This window comes from Nicotiana tabacum, chromosome 5 (genome assembly GCF_000715075.1).
Source record: "Nicotiana tabacum cultivar K326 chromosome 5, ASM71507v2, whole genome shotgun sequence".
NCBI lineage: Eukaryota > Viridiplantae > Streptophyta > Magnoliopsida > Solanales > Solanaceae > Nicotiana > Nicotiana tabacum.
Window position 1 is genome coordinate 109466246 of NC_134084.1, and position 20294 is coordinate 109486539.

At 37.0% G+C, this 20294-nt stretch overlaps 2 protein-coding genes across 5 annotated transcripts; one reads left to right on the forward strand and one right to left on the reverse strand.

Annotated features, from left to right (window-relative positions):
* The first annotated feature begins 511 nt into the window (after positions 1-511).
* Positions 512-13196, forward strand: LOC107828694 (sucrose-phosphatase 2-like). 4 transcript variants are annotated; one of them, XM_075253939.1, is made up of 9 exons: positions 512-705; positions 8864-8946; positions 9016-9315; positions 9483-9584; positions 9751-9945; positions 10046-10336; positions 10863-11049; positions 12572-12618; positions 12702-13196. In XM_075253939.1, the coding sequence occupies exons 2-9, from the start codon at positions 8887-8889 to the stop codon at positions 12795-12797; spliced, it is 1278 nt and encodes a 425-aa protein (XP_075110040.1). In that variant the 5' UTR covers positions 512-705; positions 8864-8886; the 3' UTR covers positions 12798-13196. The 4 variants fall into 4 exon arrangements, with proteins under 4 accessions (XP_075110040.1, XP_075110043.1, XP_075110042.1 ...); XM_075253941.1 differs by having other exon boundaries at positions 646-806; XM_075253940.1 differs by lacking the exon at positions 512-705 and adding an exon at positions 3040-3182.
* A 548-nt stretch (positions 13197-13744) lies between these two features.
* Positions 13745-14601, reverse strand: LOC107828695 (uncharacterized). Its single transcript, XM_016656060.2, has one exon. It carries the CDS (start codon positions 14537-14539, stop codon positions 13919-13921), a length of 621 nt encoding a protein of 206 aa, XP_016511546.1. The 5' UTR covers positions 14540-14601; the 3' UTR covers positions 13745-13918.
* Positions 14602-20294: the final 5693 nt, after the last annotated feature.

Below are 20294 nucleotides of genomic sequence, written 5' to 3' on the forward strand. Positions count from 1 at the left end.
AAAATTTATGGACTATGATGATGAAATCAACAAATAATGTTAAACCTAAATAAAAAATCTTAACATATAAACTTATTAAAGCAATTCCTGAACCTAAGGAACGTGAAAGAAAAGTACTAAAAAAATATTCATGTAATGTTAAAAAAAAAAAGAGTTAGAGATATGGAGAATTTACGTTTCAATTACAAGATTTCTTGTCAAATAATAAGATTCTTGTACACCTAAATAAATAAAAGTCGTTCATATGATTAAGAGATTAGGTCACGAAAAAATATCTAAAAATTTAAAACAATATTTTTTAAAAGAATTGAAGGGCCGCCTCGCCCTAGCCCGCGGCCCTCTTAAGGCTAGGTTGGGCTGGTCATTTTAAGGCCCATTTGGATGGAGGGTCAGCCTATCCTAAACCATCAAATTTAAAAGCCCACGAGGCTTGGATTGGGCTAGCCTTTTGGACAGCTCTATCAACAAGCATATTCCCTTTATCTTAAATAATGATGATTAAAAGAATTTGTTTGGCCAGGAATTAAAATAAAATGATTCCTTACAAAAGAAGCGCCAAACAATTTGGATCCACATGGCTATACGCAAATCACTGTCCATTCTCTCTCTTACGCTAAAAAGACTTGGAATTTCTACTCCCCTTTCACTCCCCATTACAATTTCATTCTCACTCTCTGTTTCAATCCACCCCAATTCCCATTTCAGGTAATTCTCTCCTTCTCTACATCTGTATACAAATTATCGTTATCAAGTATCTGCTGCCTCGTACCTGCATAAGTAGGGTAAGATATAGAAAATGGTTCTAGGTATGTATATACACACCATATGTTTGTTCAATCTTTATTGGGTTTCGTGGGATTTCTTGCTAGAAACCGGTTTTTAATAGAATCCGACTGTGTCTGTATAAATTTGTGTATACAGAGGGAAGATGTGATAATTAACTTAATTGATTTGGATCCTTTTTTACCCATAACTTGAATTTTGGTGTTGCTTTACTTGATTTGGAGCTTCTTTGGTCCCTTCTGGGAAAGATTGTAATTTGGGGTATACTAAACTTTTAGTCTTAAATTTTTCGTAAGTACTCATATACTGTGCCTTTAACTGTACGCAATTGATTAAGATTACAAATTTCTTGCGTAGAGGATTTGGTACTTTTTACACGATTAGTTTGTGAATCTGTTAAATATTTGCCAAATTCAAGCTTGTTCTAGTAATTTCTCTATTGAAGTAATCTGGGTTGTGATGTTGAAATGGGATGAAAAGTTTGAACCTTTTCTGCGCATTGCCTACTTTCTGTGAGTAAATGAGACCGGCGCTAGCTAACTCAATTCTTTAGTTTGTGACAGTGAGTTTTAGAAGACTCTCAGTTATTAAGGTCACTACTTAACAAAGCATTCTTGATAGCTGTTGACGTGCTAAGGAGTTATGTATTGGAGCTTACTTATTTGCTCTTACGGTAATAAGGACAGTCCGAGGGGTGGGGGTGGGGGTGGGGGGTGGGGAATAAAGAGTTTTAAGATGGGAACTGAAAAGGCCAAAGAGGTAATTAAAAGGAAGGCTGGATTTAGTGAGTTGTTTTTATTCTTTAATGATAAGTAAACAAGATAGGTATGATAAAACAGAAGGGTTTGTTTTGCTCTAGACGAGTTTGCGTGAACATGAAATGAAAACAACGTACCCAGTATATTCTCACAAGTGGAGTATGGGTAGGGTAGTATGTACGCAGTCCTTACCCCTACCTTGTAAAGGTAGAGAGGCTGTTTCCCGAAGACCATGTGCTCAATAAAGCAAAATCACAATAGTTACGAGAGAGAACTACATATAACGAGATAGTAAGAACAACCAAAAAAAATATAATCGAACCAAAGGAAACATCAGGTAATAATATCGATTTAAAAATAGGGAACACGAGGATAACACTAATACTACATGAAAATGTTGGTTTATGTTTAGTCAACAATGGCATGCTGAAAATGTTGGTTTATGTTTAGTCAACAATGACATGCCAATTGGAAGAGTTGGTGGAAAGAGTTGGTGTGGATGCTAGGAGGAAGCTTCCTCCTTTGATGTCACCCATGACATCAAGATGATGTAGTTTGATGTCACCAATGACATCAAGAGGAGGTCTTTACCTCTATAAATAGATGCACTCCTTCACTTGTAGAAATCATCCCAAAATAATACAATACATTGTAGTGAGTAGAGAGTTAAGAGAGAAATTCTCTTAAGTGTAATTGGGAAATCTCCCCTTCCTTTGTTAATATTAAAAAGGGCAATTGTTCTCTGGTGGACGTAGGATTATTTTGATCCGAACCACGTTAAATCTTGTGTTCTTTATTTTACGTTTCCGCTAACAATTGATATCAGAGCGACAGGATTCTTTAACGATCCAAGGAGAAAGAACAAGCAAATATGAGTTCCATGAAGTTTGAAATTGATAGATTCAATGGACGCAACAACTTCAATATCTGGAAGATCCAGATGATGGCGTTACTGCGGAGGGAAGGTTCAATCCAGCTATTGACGGAAAGTATCCTACGGATATATCAGCTCCCGACAAGGAGAAGATTGAAGGGGATGCATTGAGTGCAATCCAACTATCCCTTGCACCTAACGTGCTTTGTGAAGTGAGTACGGGTACCGAAGAGACGGCCAAACAGTTGTGGGAAAAGCTAGAAGGGCTATACCAAGACCGATCAGTGACAACAAGAATGTTGTTACAACGGCGTCTTCACACATTTAAGATGGGGTCAGGTACTTCGTTACAAGATCATTTAGATGCGTTTAATAAACTTGTCATGGACTTACAGATTGCAGGAATTAAAATGGAGGAGGAGACGCTTGCATGTGCTTTGCTATTTTCATTGACTTCAGGATATCGTGATATTGAGAATTCAATGATGTATAGCAAGGAGCCTATCAAGCTTGAGCAAGTGCGGCAGGCACTTAACTCTAGTGATGTGCGGAGGCACATTGAAGGAGATAGAGATGACCAGGCAAGTGGCCTCTTTGTAAGAGGCCGGACTAGCCAACAGGGAAAGACCAAATCAAAGCACAGATCAAAGTCTCGTGTGAACAAGAAGAATACAGAGTGTTGGGGTTGTAGCAAGAAGGGGCACTTTGAACGAGATTGCCCAATGTCAAAGTCCAAGGAAAAGGCGAGTGCATCTACAGTTGAACAGGTACATAATTTTGATAATGATTATGTACTAACAACATCGTGTAATAATAATAGTAGTTATGAAAACAAATGGGTGTTAGACTCTGCTTGTACTCTGCATATGACGTTCCGAAAAGACTGGTTTAGCAGCTGCGAGAAAAGTGGAGGAACCGTAGTAATGGGCAATAATGCAACTTGTGCAATAGTTGGCATTGGCTCAGTTCGGGTTCGCTGCCATGATGGAATCGTGAGGACTATTACACAAGTCCGTCATGTTCCTGATCTGAAGAAGAATTTGATCTCCTTGGGTACTCTGGATGAACAAGGCTACAGGTACATGAGCGAAGCAGGAACTATGAAGGTGACTAAAGGTTCTTTAGTCATGCTGAAAGGCAAGCTGGAGAACGGCCTTTACACATTGGCCGGAAGCACCATTGTTGGCTCTGCAAATGCATCTACAGTGCAGTTATCTAATGATGACAAGGCAAGACTATGGCACATGAGACTAGGTCATATGAGCGCACGTGGACTGGAGATGTTGAGCAATCGTAAACTTTTGGAAGGTGAGAAGATCAACACGCTTGACTTCTGTGAGCACTGCGTTCTAGGGAAGCAGAAGAAGGTCAGCTTCAGCACTGGCAAACACAAGACAAGAGGAGTGCTAGACTACATCCATTCAGATTTATGGGGTCCTTCTAAACTTCCATCGAAGGGCGGAAAGAGGTATCTTCTCATTTTTATTGATGATTTCTCACGAAAGGTTTGGGTGTATTTTTTGAAGGCAAAAAGTGATGCTTTTGAAGCATTTAAAGAGTGGAAGATTTTGATTGAAAATCAAATGGAGCGGAAAATCAAGTATCTTCGCACAGACAATGGCTTGGAGTTTTGCAATGAAGAGTTTAATGAATTCTGCAAGGTTCATGGGATCTCAAGACATAGGACTGTCAGGCATACCCCACAGCAGAATGGAGTTGCCGAGAGAATGAACAGAACTCTTCTTGAAAAGGCTCGTTGTATGCTCCTACAAGCCAAAATGTCCAAAGTATTTTGGGCTGAAGCAGTTCACACTGCTGCTCATATTGTCAATCGATCTCCAGCATCGGCAATTGACTTTAAGACTCCGAATGAGGTATGGTCAGGTGAACCCTCTAACTATTCATACTTACGAGTATTTGGGTGTCCAGCTTATTATCACGTTAATGAAGGAAAGCTTGAACCAAGGGCTAAGAAGGTCATATTCGTAGGGTATGTGGATGGAGTAAAAGGGTACAAACTTTGGTGTTTGTCTTTACTCAAATTTATAGTTAGTAGAGATGTCACCTTCGATGAATCCTCTATACTTGATCCCCGTAAAGTTTCCGTGGAGTTTTCAGGAAACAAGAACAACGAGCAGGTGGAGCTTCCGGTGGAGCTTGCCAAGGAAAAGGATCAAGAGACTCAGGTTAAAGATGAGTCAGAAGATGTAGGCGTTGAAGAACTTGCTGTCAATGAACCATACACAATTGCGAAGGGGAGGGAGAAGAGACAGACACGAGAACCGGAACGCCTTATAAATCAAGCAAACTTGATTGCATATACGTTCGTAGCTGCACAAGAAGAGATTAAAGATCTGGAGCCCTCCTCGTATATTGAAGCAACTTCTTGCAAGGATGCCGCACAATGGCGGTTAGCCATGACTGAAGAGATGGAGTCTCTTCACAAGAATTAGACATGGGTCTTAGTGAAAAGACAAAAGGGGAAGAGGACAGTTGGATGCAAGTGGGTCTACCGAAAGAAAGAGGGAATTCCTGAAGTGGAGGATGCTAGGTTCAAGACGAGATTGGTTGCAAAAGGTTTCAGCCAAAAGGAGGGAATTGACTACAATGAGATTTTCTCTCCGGTCGTGAAGCATAGCTCAATTCGCGTGCTACTAGCATTGGTTGCACAATTTGACTTGGAGCTTCAACAGCTTGATGTCAAAACTGCTTTCTTACACGGTGATCTAGAAGAGACAATCTATATGGATCAACCTGAAGGTTTCCTAGCTGAGGGAAAAGAAGATCACGTATGCCAACTAAAGAAGTCTTTGTATGGTTTGAAGCAATCCCCTAGACAGTGGTACAAGAGGTTTGATGCATTCATGACTACACATGAATTCTCAAGGAGTGCATTTGATAGTTGTGTGTATCACAAGAAGATGTCTGGTAACTCAATGATTTATTTACTGTTGTATGTTGATGATATGCTTATTGCTGCTAACAACATTACAGAGATAAATGCTTTGAAGAAACTATTGAGTAAGGAATTTGACATGAAGGATTTAGGAGCTGCAAAGAAAATCCTTGGTATGGAGATTTCAAGAGAAGACGATGTTGTACATCTTTCTCAGAAGAGGTATATTGAAAGGGTTTTCGAGAGATTCAATATGCAAACGTGCAAGCCTGTAAGTACACCATTAGCTCCTCATTTTAAACTTTCAGAGTCACAAATGCCTCAGTCTGAGGATGAGGTGGAGCATATGTCAAAGATTCCTTATGCCAGTGCAGTTGGTAGTATTATGTATGCTATGGTATGCACACGTCCAGATATTGCTCAATCTGTAAGTGTGGTAAGTAGATACATGTCCAACCCAGGAAAGAGGCATTGGGAAGCTATCAAGTGGATATTGAGATATCTCAAAGGAGCTTCTGGTGTTGGTCTTACCTTTCGAAAAAGTGGTACAGGTATTTCAATTCTCGGTTATGTGGATTCTGACTATGCAGGAGATCTTGACAGAAGAAGGTCCACAACTGGATACATCTTTACCCTCGTTGGCAGTGCCGTCAGTTGGAAGTCGACTTTGCAGTCGATTGTCGCTTTGTCTACGACAGAAGCAGAATACATGGCAGCAGCGGAGGCGGTAAAGAAAGCTATCTGGTTGAAAAGTTTAGTAGCGGAATTGAGTTTGGTTCAGCTGGAATCAACTCTTAGATGTGATAGTCAGAGTGCTATTCATCTAATGAAAAATCAGAGATTTCATGAGCGCACTAAACACATTGATGTCAGATTTCATTTTATTCGAGATGTTATTGATGAGGGAACTATCAAGGTCGTGAAGGTTATCACAGACGATAATGCTGCAGACATGTTGACCAAGATAGTCCCGCTCGCTAAGTTTGCACACTGCAAGGACTTGGCGGGGGTGTGCATCAACTGATGCAACTCCGAAGAGAACAGTTGCTAGGTGGAGGTGGTATGTTCAACAATGGTTTGATTCTTCTTGTTTCTTACAACGGGGTTGCCCAGTAAGCTTAGAAGTTTTGGCCAGAGTTGTTCACACGCTCGAAACGCAAACTAAGGTGGAGATTGAAAATGTTGGTTTATGTTTAGTCAACAATGGCATGCTGAAAATGTTGGTTTATGTTTAGTCAACAATGACATGCCAATTGGAAGAGTTGGTGGAAAGAGTTGGTGTGGATGCTAGGAGGAAGCTTCCTCCTTTGATGTCACCCATGACATCAAGAGGAGGTAGTTTGATGTCACCAATGACATCAAGAGGAGGTCTTTACCTCTATAAATAGATGCACTCCTTCACTTGTAGAAATCATCCCAAAATAATACAATACATTGTAGTGAGTAGAGAGTTAAGAGAGAAATTCTCTTAAGTGTAATTGGGAAATCTCCCCTTCCTTTGTTAATATTAAAAAGGGCAATTGTTCTCTGGTGGACGTAGGATTATTTTGATCCGAACCACGTTAAATCTTGTGTTCTTTCTTTTACGTTTCCGCTAACACTACAGCTAGGGAAGGAAGTACAGGTTTGGAAAGGGAAAACGCTCGACTACTTACTAACCTACAACCCTAATCTTCGACGTCCACACCCTTCTATCAAGGGTTATGTCCTCGGTAAGCTGAAGATGTGTCATGTCCTGTCTGATCATCTCTCTTCAATATCTCTTTGGCCTACCATGCCCCCTCATTGAATCCGCCATAGCCAACCTCTCACACCTCCTCACAGGGGCATCTGCGCTTCTCTTATTCACGTGCCCGAACCGTCTCAGCCTAGCTTCTCGCATCTTGTGTTCCACACAGGCTACTCCCACCTTATCTTGAGTATCTTCGTTCCTAATCTTATTCCTCATCGTATGACCAGACATCCATCTCAGCATCCTCATCTACACAACTTTTAACTTCTGAACAAAGGCTTGACTGGCCAATACTCCGCAACATACAACATGGTCGGTCTAACCACTACTCTGTAAAACTTACCTTTAAGTCTTGGCGGCGTATTCTTGTTGCACAAGATGCTGGATGCAAGCCTCCACTTCATCCGCTCCGCTCAAATACGATGTGAGACAACCTTATCAATCTCCCAATTTTCTTGAATTATAGACCCAAGATACTTAAAACTTTCTCTCTTGTGTATGGCTTGTGTGCCCAGCCTCACTTCAATTTCAGCCTCCCGGGTCACTTTACTAAACTTGCAATTCAAGTATTCTATTTTAGTCCTACTTAACTTGAAACCTTTAGACTCCAGGGTTTGCCTCCAGACCTCCAGCCTAGTGTTAACACCGCCTCATGTCTCGTCAATTAGTACTATGTCATCTGCAAATAACATGAACCAAAGTACTTCCCCTTAAATATGCCGTGCCAACTCATCCATCACCAAGGCAAATAGGAGCGGGCTAAGCGTTGATCCTTGATGCAACCCCACCTCTATTGGGAAGTGTCGCGAGTCCCCTCCCACCGTTCTCATTTGGGTCTTGGCTCTGTCATACATGTCCTTAATAGCCCTAGTGTATGCGATAGATACACCTCTAGCCTCTAAGCATCTCCACAGAACTTCCCTAGGGACTTTGTCATATGAATTTTCCAGATCGATGAACACCATATGTTAGTCCTGCTTCCTCTCCCGATATTGTTCCACCAATCTCCTGACAAGATGAATGGTTTCAGTCGTCGGACGCCCCGGCATGAACCCAAACTGGTTCTCAAAAATAGACACATCCCTCCTTATCCTCATCTCCACCACCCTCTCCCAGAACTTCTCATTCTCTGGGTTCTTTTGGTTTCTGGATAATATCATTGAGACTCATTACCGTATCGGTCCCCATGTGATTGAAGTATCTTGTATTTGGGGAGTGTGATGGAATTCTATAATTCGACCGTCATGAATTAGGGGTAACAAACTGCCCCTTCTCACTGCCACTGCATGCTTGACCCTGAAAGCCTATTATGTCTTTCATGGGTCATTTTCTATTAATTTGGGATTTGTCTTTTTTTTTTTTGGGACTGGAACATATCATAAAAACGAAATTATTCTATCCAGTAACCCATCTCTAGTTGTATAAGCCTGCCAAATCCCAGTCAAGAACCAAACATTTCCCATGGATTTTGCAAATAATTATCGACATGCTGTAGGGCACAAGAATTGACAGCGCTTTATAGGGAAGTTAGCTTCTATGTGCTAGTGGATTTCTGTTATGGACTTATTTTTAATTAACAAGCTTTTGATCTTGCGTTCTTCTCTTGCTTTCATCGATGCTATTCGAAAGATGATAAAACTATAAGCCATAAAGAAAATGTGTCTCTACTATCCTGGATGATATTATCTAATCTAATATTGCATCCATCTTTCATTGCTCTAAGTTTTGCTTATTGTTGCATGTTCCAGAGGATAGGCAAGTTTAGCAACAATTCTGAACTTCGTCACCTTACTTTCCTTTTTCCCAACTTCTTGTTTCAGAGCGGCGCTAATTTACATCACTCATGGATCGGCTAACCAGTGCTGCACGTCTCATGATAGTCTCAGATCTAGACCATACAATGGTGGGTTTGTCATAGTTGTCATTTCTCCTGCATATGCTGCTGTAACTTATGTGACATTTTGCTGTACAGGTAGATCATCATGATGCCGAGAACCTTTCTCTGCTTAGATTTAATGCCTTATGGGAGGCCAATTATCGTGATAACTCTTTGTTAGTGTTCTCAACTGGGAGATCACCTACACTTTACAAGGAGTTGAGGAAAGAAAAGCCCATGCTAACCCCAGATATTACTATTATGTCCGTGGGAACTGAAATAACATATGGTAACTCTATGGTGCCTGATGATGGCTGGGAAGCTTTTCTCAATAACAAGTGGGACAGAAAGATAGTAACCGAGGAAACTAGCAAGTTTCCTGAACTCACTCTACAGGTACACTTATGGGTTGGCATGAGATCATCTGTTACTTCAGTTTCGGTTGCAAAGCTTAAATTTAATAGTAGATCTTGAAAATCAGTTATGGTTTAAAATAGTATGTAAGCTGAAACATAACTTCAGCAACTGGTATCTATAAAAGCAACTTCTTTTGGTCCCTGCAGTCGGAAACTGAGCAGCGACCACACAAGGTCAGTTTCTATGTTCAGAAAGACAAAGCACAGGATGTAATGAAAACACTTTCCAAGCGCTTGGAAGAACGTGGGGTATGATACTCAACTTTTGCACTTCAGATTTTGGCATGATATATTCATATTGCGAGTTCAGAGCATGTAGTTCTTGCTATGCTGCAGTGAACTCAAAATTCTTTTAGATTCATGTTGAGCTTCACTTCTTTTTTATCTAATTTTTTCTTTCTGTTGTCATCATCAGCTGGATGTTAAAATAATTTACAGTGGGGGAATGGATCTAGATATATTACCACAAGGCGCTGGCAAAGGACAAGCACTTGCATATTTGCTTAAGAAATTGAAGAGTGAGGGTAAATTGCCAAACAACACCCTTGCCTGCGGTGACTCCGGGAATGATGCTGAGCTATTCAGTATCCCGGATGTGTATGGTGTAATGGTTAGTGGTTCAGCTACTTTCCAACATATCCTTATAATCTGGTAATATATTCTCATGTTTGTGGTCAAAAGTACTCTCTAAATGTACAGTCACTTCGCAGGTAGCTAATGCGCAGGAGGAATTATTGCAATGGCATGCTGCAAATGCGAAGAATAATCCTAAAGTAATTCATGCAACAGAGAGGTGTGCTGCCGGTATCATACAAGCTATCGGTCATTTCAACCTAGGTCCAAGTACCTCTCCTAGAGATGTTATGGATTTGTCAGACTGCAAGATGGAGAACTTTGTTCCCGCCTATGAAGTTGTCAAATTTTACCTGTTTTTTGAGAAATGGAGGCGTGGAGAAATTGAGCATTCTGAGCATTACTTGTCAAACCTGAAAGCAGTGTGTGTATGTTTAATACCCTATACCTACTGCTATTTCATTGTCTTATGTGTATTTTTGTGTTATGAGTTTGACCGTGGATTCTAGAAAATTTCCCTCCGTAAGTACTCCCCCCACCCACCCAAAACCCACCCAAAAAAAGTTACAGAAAGATTTTTCCACCATATCTGAACAGAACATATGCACTTTTTTTAATGCTTATTGAGTACAGCTTCTAAGTGAATTAACCTCCTTGTGTTGCTGAAACTCCTTTCCACAACCATAGAGAGAGAAGCTTGTATACTTCCGTTTTTGTGGTATCCGCATATATGCTTTTTCAAGTAACAAACTGAAGTAGTATCTACTCGCTCAATAAAAATACTTTAAAAAAGTGGTAACCTATGCTCTCCATGTACTCTTTCTCTCTCGACCCTCCTGGTTTTTTGTTTTCTGGTTGAGTGAAAGGCCGAAGGTGAGAGGTGGGTTTAAACCTCGTGATTGTTTTTTCATTGTGGTTGGCGATCCTTATTTGCTAACTCTTCTATTGCTGCAGAGACCATCTGGTACTTTTGTCCACCCATCTGGTGTCGAGAAATCCCTTCAGGAATGTGTAACTTTATTCAGGACGTGTCATGGTGACAAACAGGGGAAACAATTTCGTATTTGGGTCGATCAAGTTTTACCTGTACAGGTTGGTTCAGACTCATGGTTAGTGAGTTTCAAGAAGTGGGAGTTCTCTGGTGAGTATCTTTTACCTCATGAGACGGTCTTTCATTTTGCTCTCGACTTTGTAGATGGTTCTAGATGTCACTGTATCTGTCTTCACTTTTTACAGTCTATGACATGCTTTTCCCAAACTGGGTCTTTCAGTAATAATTCCAACCTCATTTACTAACTTTTGTCCCTTGGTGTGTTTGTGTGACCCTCATTTACTAACTTTTGTCCCTTGGTGTGTTTGTGTGACTCACACCCTTTTACAGGATCTACGTTCCATCATAATTTTGATATGTTTTTATTCCTTCCATGCTAGTGAAGTAATTATCTAAAGAGGTTTAGGGAGGTAAACAGAATTTGTAGTTCATTATTGTAACCTGTTATTAGGTCCGCTTACATTTCAAATTCTATCTTAAGCGTCTGAAGGTTGTTCAAAGTGTTATTACTTGAAGAACAAACAACGAGGATGGGGGAAGGAGATGGGGTAAAGCCGTAAAGAGATATTACTTACATTGTTGAAATAAAAATCTTTTGTTTGCTTCAAGCATGTAAACTTGTTGATTGTCTGCATCTGTGCGACATGTTGATGTTGAAGTTGTGTTCCAGCAATAGTGACAAACCATTATGGAACAGTTGACGCCTGAGGCCATACTTTAAATATGCCTCAATCAGATAATAATTTGGGTTACTTTCCTCTGGATTACTTTTGCTAGCTATCTCAATCACACATTAGTTTTACAAATTCATTCCTGCGATCACCATCATAGCGTGCCTATTGTGTACTGATTCTTTTCTTTGCCCTACAAGACTTCTTGAGCATTCACTAAATCCCATGTTAAGCCCCTCAAAGACCAATTCAAGCTTCTGTTGTGAACATTGGTAGTTGGGGCATAGTAATGAGTCAAGTATATAGCCTTTCCATTTTAGAGCTTAGGTGAGGTTTATGTGCTTAAATTGTACTATATTTGAGCCCCTACTCTCTGGATTACAGTGCCTACGCTACTTTGGTCTACCAAGAAGTCAAAACAGAAATTCTTATGAAAAAAAACGTCTAAACAGAATAGTCTTGCAACCTTTTGAATTGAACACTCACTACTTAGTACATGTCAATTAAAAAAATACATACTCCCTCCGTTTCAATTTATGTGAACCCATTTGACTGGGCACGGAGTTTAAGAAAAGAGAGAAGACTTTTGAACTTGTGGTGTAAAATGAGGCACATATATTTTGTGTGGCTATAAATCATTGCATAAAAGTAAATTGTTTCCAAATAAGGAAAGGGGTCATTCTTTTTGGCACGGACCAAAAAGGAAATAGGTTCACATAAATTGAAACGGAGGGAGTATGTATTTTCCCTCTTCCGTGGGAGGTGGGAGGAGTTAATGTATTGATGTTGATTCAAATCTCATGAAATTATACTCCTGTAGGTCGTTGATGATCGGTGTTGGATCAGCACAGTTGACGAACAGCACTATTCGTGTCATTTTCGTTCTCATAGCTCTTTTATTGTTTTCACGTCGTTATCTTATAAGTTGCTGATTCCTGCAGGTGAAGACAGGCGATGTTGCGTAACTACAGTCCTATTAAGTTCAAAGGTAAAATTTCAAAATTGCAGACAAATGATTATTCCATGTAAATATTACAACTGAAACCTATTATAATCTGTCTTTGTTCCCAGAATAAGACTGTCGCGGATGGACTCACTTGGACACACGTACATCAGACATGGCTGAATGGAGCTGCAGCAAGTGACTCTACGACCTGGTTCTTTTAGATTGTCATCTCAGTTTAACTCTGAAAAGTCAGTACTCCTTTTACCAATTCACCCATAATAAACACAAAATACAAACTATATCAATATGCATCAGTGGCTGCTGGTGGCTTCCGCTTCTTCCTGGCCCATTCTTGTCTCACTCTTCTTCATTGATAATCCATGTATAACCATCTAAAGTCTAAACCGTGAAGATGGCTTCATCGTTTGTAGTATAAAAGTTTATATTAGCTGCCACAGTTGTAGTATTGACAGTTGTAGCAGTCATTTCTTATGAACAATGAGATTGTTACAAAGTACTGCATAGTAGCTTCTGTAGGTTGTGGGATCACTTTAAGCCTGGATTACATGTATGTTTACTACGTAAGTTATAGTGGCTTATAAGATACTTTGCTTCCCAAACTTGCATTGAGTTTAATTAGTCCCCCCCCCCCCCCCGCACAATACTTTTTAGCTGGTTATTAGTTTTTAGTATAAGCAACCTCTTGCAGAAATGTAGAGTAAGACTGCATATAATAGACCCTTATGGTCCTATCCTTCCCCCGAACTCCCCACATAACGGGAGTTTAGTGCACCACATTATCCTTGTTTTTAGTGTAATATTTGGGTTAATTTCATGTATAGTCCAGGTTAGTGAACTTTACTCATTATAACTTCAGTCATGATAATAGTAAAGTCACAATATTATCTTTTGTCATACTAAGGTAAATGAACTACGTCGGAGTGTTTGTCTCATCTTGAGAAACATTGACACGTGTCAAATGTGCCTCCACCTATGTTGCCAAACATTGAAACCTATGCTATCTTTTATTTTCTTGAGGAAATTCCTATTATTTTTTACTAGGAAAAGGAATTTTGCCTAAACAGGTTTGATATCAAAGCATGCGAAAAATTCATGGCACTCGAGAAAAGGGAAGGGAAAAAAAGCACCACAGATTGGAATTAGCAAATTAAAAGATCAAACACTATTAATTATAGTGTTCCTTTCATTAATTCCACATGTGTAGGTTAAGAGATTATTCATCGCCAAATCTTTCCAATGATTACAACCCAAAATAGGATGCATATATAGAAGTAGAAAGAGTTAATAATAAACTCTTGAAATGTTAAGATCAAATACCAATTTAACTGTTTTGGCCAGTAATCTTATCAAGGCAATCACTAGCAATCCCTTGTGCCCAATTGTCAAATTTCTTGAACTCAGGATCAAATCCATATATAGAAGTAGCACATTCATTGCAAGTATCAATGTTTGTTGACATGGCACTAACATCCACATTAGCTTTGTACATATTTCCTGCTTTCACATCTTCCTCAGTCCTCTTCATTGCATCCTTTGCATCTTCAAACACAGACTTGCATGTCTCAAGACAATCCTTAGCATAAATGTCTGTGTTTGGTTCAGCCAAACGTTTGTCAATGACTTTGCTAATAAATTCGTCGGTCTTGGACATTGTTGCATCCATGATGGCTTTTACAAATATCGAGACATCTTCTGTTGAGATAACGGGGATGTTTTTTGGAATTTCAAAAGTTGTTGCAGAGGTTACAGAGGCAGTTAGGGATGACAATGAAGAGGCCGAGGCAGAGAATAAGGCCGAGGTCGAGGACGAGGACTGTTGTGGAGAAAGGGCAGGTGCATGGGATTGTGATAGAGTGGGGTAATTTTTGTATGCCTTAGAGGGGAGGGTTGTAAGGAAGAAAGAAATGGTGAAGACAAGAAATATTTGGGTATAAAAGGTCATTGTCTTTCTTTTTTAATTTAGAAGAGAAATTAAGAAGATGAAAAAGATAATGGAGAATAGAAAGTGGTGAAATCTTGAGATTCATTGGGTTGTTTTTATACATAAAATCGAGTTTTAGCTTCATTGGCTATGCTTAAATATAGATATTGAAGTACATATTAACCTTCATTTGACAACTTCGTTTTAGAGATTCTAGTTCTCTAATTTATTATTGAAGGTAGGGGTGTTCAAATCGAACCGGAAAATTGCACCAAACCGAAAAACCAAATCAAATTGATTAAAAATTCTGACTAGGTTTGGTTTGACTTGGTTTGGTATTAAGTAAAAAACCCCGAACCAATCGACATATAAATATATAAATTTTATTTATATTTTTAAGAGTTTATAGTGATTTTTCTTTAGAAAATGTAGAAATATTTGGGATCCTCTCATGTATTAACCCTAAATGCGTAAATTAACGAAAAATTATTGTTAGACGACTAAGAAAATAACTATTATGTGTTACTAAAACAAATTCTCCCATTAGAATATTTTAATAGATCATATGTTTGTTAATTTTTTTCATATTTACTAAACATATTCACTTATCAAAGCTTTATATATAATTTAACAAAGTAAGATTGAAATAATATTCATATAATAACAAAACCTGAAAAACCCGACAAAACCGAACCAATCCAAACCGATATAGTTGATTTGGTTTGGTTTTGGTAAAAACCGAACCAACCGGGTCTATGTACATCCCTAATTGAAGGATATAATTTTTTGGCCCCACAAACTCACCAACCCACATAACGTTGGATCAAATTACGGAATATTGTGTGTATTCGACTGCTCTTTTATTATAGATAAATTAAAAAAATTAAACAAACACTTTAATTTTTATGAATGGGGATGTATTATAACATTGTTCAAAGTTATTACAAATCATATTAATGCCTCTTCGGACATCTTCATTGCCAAGTTCAATCAGCCCAGTACATGCGTTATTCGTAATTAGTTTAACAAAATATTTCCCACTGTAATTAATATTGATCGGTTAAAATTAATTAGAATTTGATATTATATGTTATGAAGAAGTTATACTGGGATAACTTTTGTGTAAATAACACGATATCTATCATTTGAAACTTTGAATTATTTTATTAAAGTGACCTAATAAATTTCTAAATTTAGACATTTTAAGAAAGACAATGTAGATCTTTAAGAAAGAAAAAGGGTACTATAAGCTAAGACTAGAGTGACAAATCAAAGATACTTCCACTTGTGGCAATATTTTTTTTAGCTTCATATAAAAGCATACGTTGAGATTTTTTTTTCTTTCCAAAATAAGGTTAATTAACTTCTATTAACCTTAGTATACAATAATTCGTAAATATATTGTTTATTTTTTCTAGCCCTATATATAGATTATATATTGATTACACATATATTATATATATATGGCTATTTTTAGTTTAAGCGGTTGGGCGGGCGGCTATTTGGGTTAATTTTTCAAAAAATAACTGCATATAATCATCAATATAAAATATGATTAGTACTTGAAAAGTAATGTAGTTTACCAATTATGACACGTTAAAACACGCTAAGAGTATAAAAAATTATTTATAATTATTAATGTATATAACTTAAATCCTTCCAAAATATTGAATGCATGGCGTGTAAATGATCTAACACCAATTTTGAATTCCAAATTGCTAAAACATATATTTGAGAAATTTTTAATCAAAGAAGAAATTAGATTACAGCAAAATTGTTACCAATAGTACTGTTATTAGCTAGCCAATAGTCATGACCAATTCTTTCCCCTGAATTCCAAACCCAACACGTTATTAATAATGGAAATAATTAAATAAAACAACATTAGCCAGGTTATTAATTAATTATATTCCACCCAAACCACCTGAATCCCCAGCTATAAAAAAACAACCATATAAAATTTGTATCTGTATGAATTAATAGTGTTATAAGTATCAATTTAACTTGTATGCATTGGCATATAAAATCTTTATCAATGCATATAAGTTATTTAATAGTTTAACTGCTAAAGCCCACAATTTTTTCCAAGGCATCTTCAGTAATTTTGCCTGCCCAATCATCAAATGACATGAATTCTTGATCATCACCATATATCTCCTTAATACAATCCATACAAGTTTCTAAATCAGTAGTCAAAGCACTAAGATCAACATTAGCACTGTAATAAGATCCTCTATTAACATCTTCAATGGTTTTTTTCATTGCATCAACTGCATTCTCGTACACTTCTTTGCATACCAAAAGACAGTCTTTAGCAAAAGGATCTGCTGCTGGATCAGACAATCGTTTTTCGACAACGCTGTCAATGAAATTTTCTGTCTTAGACACTGTTTTTTCCATTAAGGAATCAACATAATGGTTTACAGCATCTTTGTTTCCAAGTGAAACTTGATCATTTGTTGGAATTTCAACATTTTGTGTGGATGGTGATCCATTTGGTGATGAAGAAATGTAAGAAATAGGGGCAGGGGAGGGGCTGGGGGTAGCAATGTTGAGTTGAAAAACAAGAAAAGAAAGGGAAATGAGAAGCAAGATTTGGTTATGTAGAGCCATTCTTTTAGTTTCCCTTTTTCTTCTATTTTTATTGATTTTTCAAGGAAGAAAAGGGAAAATTTGATAATGGTGTTTTATTATGAGGAAAGATGAGATGCTTTAACTAGGGTTGTATTTATATTGTAAAGGTAATGACAAGTTTGCTTGGCGATCCAAGAAAATAGAATGTCTAGAGGAGAATATTTGTCTCTTTGTAATACAAGTGTATGTTATAGGTCAAGGTGTTGTTACAATTTTCAATCTGTTTGTTACTATAAATTACATGGCTAGTAGGCTTTCTCTAGTAACAGGAATTTTACTATTCCTTTTTTTGATTGTCTAGAAATAGAAACTTCTTTTTATCCATTTAGTTGTTGGGTGTTTGGATATACAACCGTATTGACAGTATAAAATATGTTGGCAAAATCAGGTTAAAATATTAGTACGTGTAAAACTTTTTTACACTATAATTAAAAAGTTAACAATTAGCTGCATAAAATAGCCTAACCTGGTAACGTTGATAATAAAATAAATAACCTCTTGTAATTGGTAAAAGAACACTAATAGTATAAATATTCTTTACATAATCGGTATTACTAATATAATCTAATTGGATTAAAAAGAACTCATAAGGTTTAGGTTTTGCATGATGTTGCTGCTATCCTTAACTACAAGCTTACCTTCATAGCAAGCATAAGCGGATTTAGAATTTGAAGGTGTCGAAGCACGTGAGTAGATTGCTCAATTAGTACCCATCAAACTTTTAATTTTAACTGTTTCAGGCAAAATATATAACAATTTCAACGTATATACACACATATATTTTGAATTTTTGTCGAGATTAACAAGGTCCGATGATCTCTCTTCTCTATACATAGGTCAGCCTCCGGCAGCAAAAGAATCTTAACAAAAAGTGAAAAATATAAGCAATTTTTTAGGTCAATATATTTGTTATACTAGCATTAATTAAGGGTGTATTGTGGGCCGGGCCTAGCCCGGAATCGGCCCGGGCCCGCGTGCCAAACGGTTTAAACAGGCCGTCTCTAGTGGTGAAAAAGCCCATAGCGGGCCGGTCCTGACCAAATAGCCCGTGAGCCGGGACCGTTTAGCCCGGGACCGACAGGCGGGACTGGGCCGGTTCAACCGGGCCAAACGAGCCCCAACAGCTATTTTTAATTTTTTTTTAAAAAAAATGGCCAACGGTCAGATTTTTAAAATCTAGCCGTTGGCCTTCAATTTTCAGCCGTTTGGAACTTTAAAAAATAGCCATTTGGCCCCCAAACTTTGTTTTAACCCCAAACTTTTTATAATTACACCTTTTTCCTATTCTCAACTATAAATACCCCCTCATTCTTTCATTTTTACTCACAAATTCATCAATCTCTCTCTAATTTTCTTCTATAATTGCTTACTTTATTATTGCAATTTCGTGAAAAATTGTGAAGTTGGTGAATTGAAGTATTCAAGTCTTCAAGTCTTCAACGATATTCAATTTTCAAGAAGTTGTTCGTCAATTCGGTAAACTCGTTCCAACTCTTAAGTTTTAATATTATAGTTTTGTTTGTTTTATTTAGTATAATTATAATTAATATGGACTTTTCTTTGAAAAAAATATTTGGTGGTAAGGGTAAGGGAAAATCTAAAATTGGTGAATCTAGTCGCCAAGCTACTACTCTTCCCCCGGCTCCCCGACCCAGACCTGTTACCCGTCCTCCTCCATCTATTATTCTTGATAGTGATAATCCTTATTTTCAATTTTTCGATAGTCAATTTTGCCATGATGTTGCACCACTCTATTTGATTTATTAAATATAGATATCTTATATTTAACTATAATAAAAAACTAAAATATAAATAAATAAACTACCCATTCAAATAAGGGAGTAAACTTATTGATAAATTATAATTGAGTAAAAATATTACACTATTTAAATTTTCAATAAATTATAAAATAAGAAACTAATCAAATTTTATAGTAGAAAAGAATGTACGAAAAGATGGGGATAAAGATAATTTTATGATATTTATAGACTTAATTAACAAATAATAAATAAATAAATAACACTCAATAAAATTATTGATAAATTTATACAATTGAAGAATTTTGAACAGTATAACATAAGTTTTAAAAAAAAATCAAAGTAATAAAATATATATCTATTTTATAAAAAAAGAGAAGTAATTTCAAAATATAAAAATAATTGACAAGTTAATAAAATTCACATTAGTAAATGTATAGTACTAAGGTATTTACTAATTTAATAATAATAAAGAGCAATCATGAACAAATAATTCATTTGATTACTATTTAATGTATATTCTTTGGTTTTATATAAATTTTATTATATTTCTGTACACTACATGAAATATCTTCTATATATAATAAAAGGAGAGGCAAAATCACAATATTAAAACAACTGGCATAACCACAAAAAGCCAAGTGGCATTAGGACAAAACAAATTACCTTTCTAACTAAAAAGCCTTTTGAATTTTAAATTTTGAATTAATTGTTTGGTTACTCTATTTGAATTAATTTATAGATATCTTATAATTAGCTATAATAAAAAATGAAAATATATAATAAAAAAACCTACCCATTCACATTGGGGAGTAGTTTCTTCCTAATATATATATATATATATATATATATATATATATATATATATATATATATATATATATATATATATATATATGTCACGACCCTAAACCAGACCTGATCGTGATGACGCCTCTCGTGAATACAAGGCCAGCCGACACAACACCCAATTCACTATTTTTTAATAAAAGTCATTTTAAAGCCTTTAATTAATCAAATATCTCATAATGTAAGTCTAAATGAACAATGCAGAATAAATACACAAGCCCGACATCGAGGAGGATGTGATGACCCGTCCAGTCGTCTCATGAGTTACCGCTCCATTTTTCCCATTTATGCTTCTTATTGCTTTTTTTATCGGTTCTATGTGTGATCGGGTTGGTTGGCTCGGGTTCGGACCTAAAACTCGTTCCTATGGTATTATTTCACGGATTAGAGCTGTAATTAATAGAATTTAGGGGTTAAAAATTGGGAAAACTAGGGCTTGGTATTTGAGACCTAGACTTGAGGATTTGAGGGACCATTTCTGGTCGGATTTTGGTACTTTTGATATGTATGAACTCGTGGGGAGATAAGGAATCTAT

Bases quoted from the DNA above. Each gene is read 5' to 3' on its own strand.
- LOC107828695 (XM_016656060.2), bottom strand. From the start codon at position 14,539: ATGACCTTTTATACCCAAATATTTCTTGTCTTCACCATTTCTTTCTTC.
- LOC107828694 (XM_075253939.1), top strand. From the start codon at position 8,887: ATGGATCGGCTAACCAGTGCTGCACGTCTCATGATAGTCTCAGATCTA. The intron at 9,585-9,750 runs GTATGATACTCA...TGTCATCATCAG, and splicing joins AGCGCTTGGAAGAACGTGGG to CTGGATGTTAAAATAATTTA. The intron at 9,946-10,045 runs GTTAGTGGTTCA...GTCACTTCGCAG, and splicing joins CGGATGTGTATGGTGTAATG to GTAGCTAATGCGCAGGAGGA.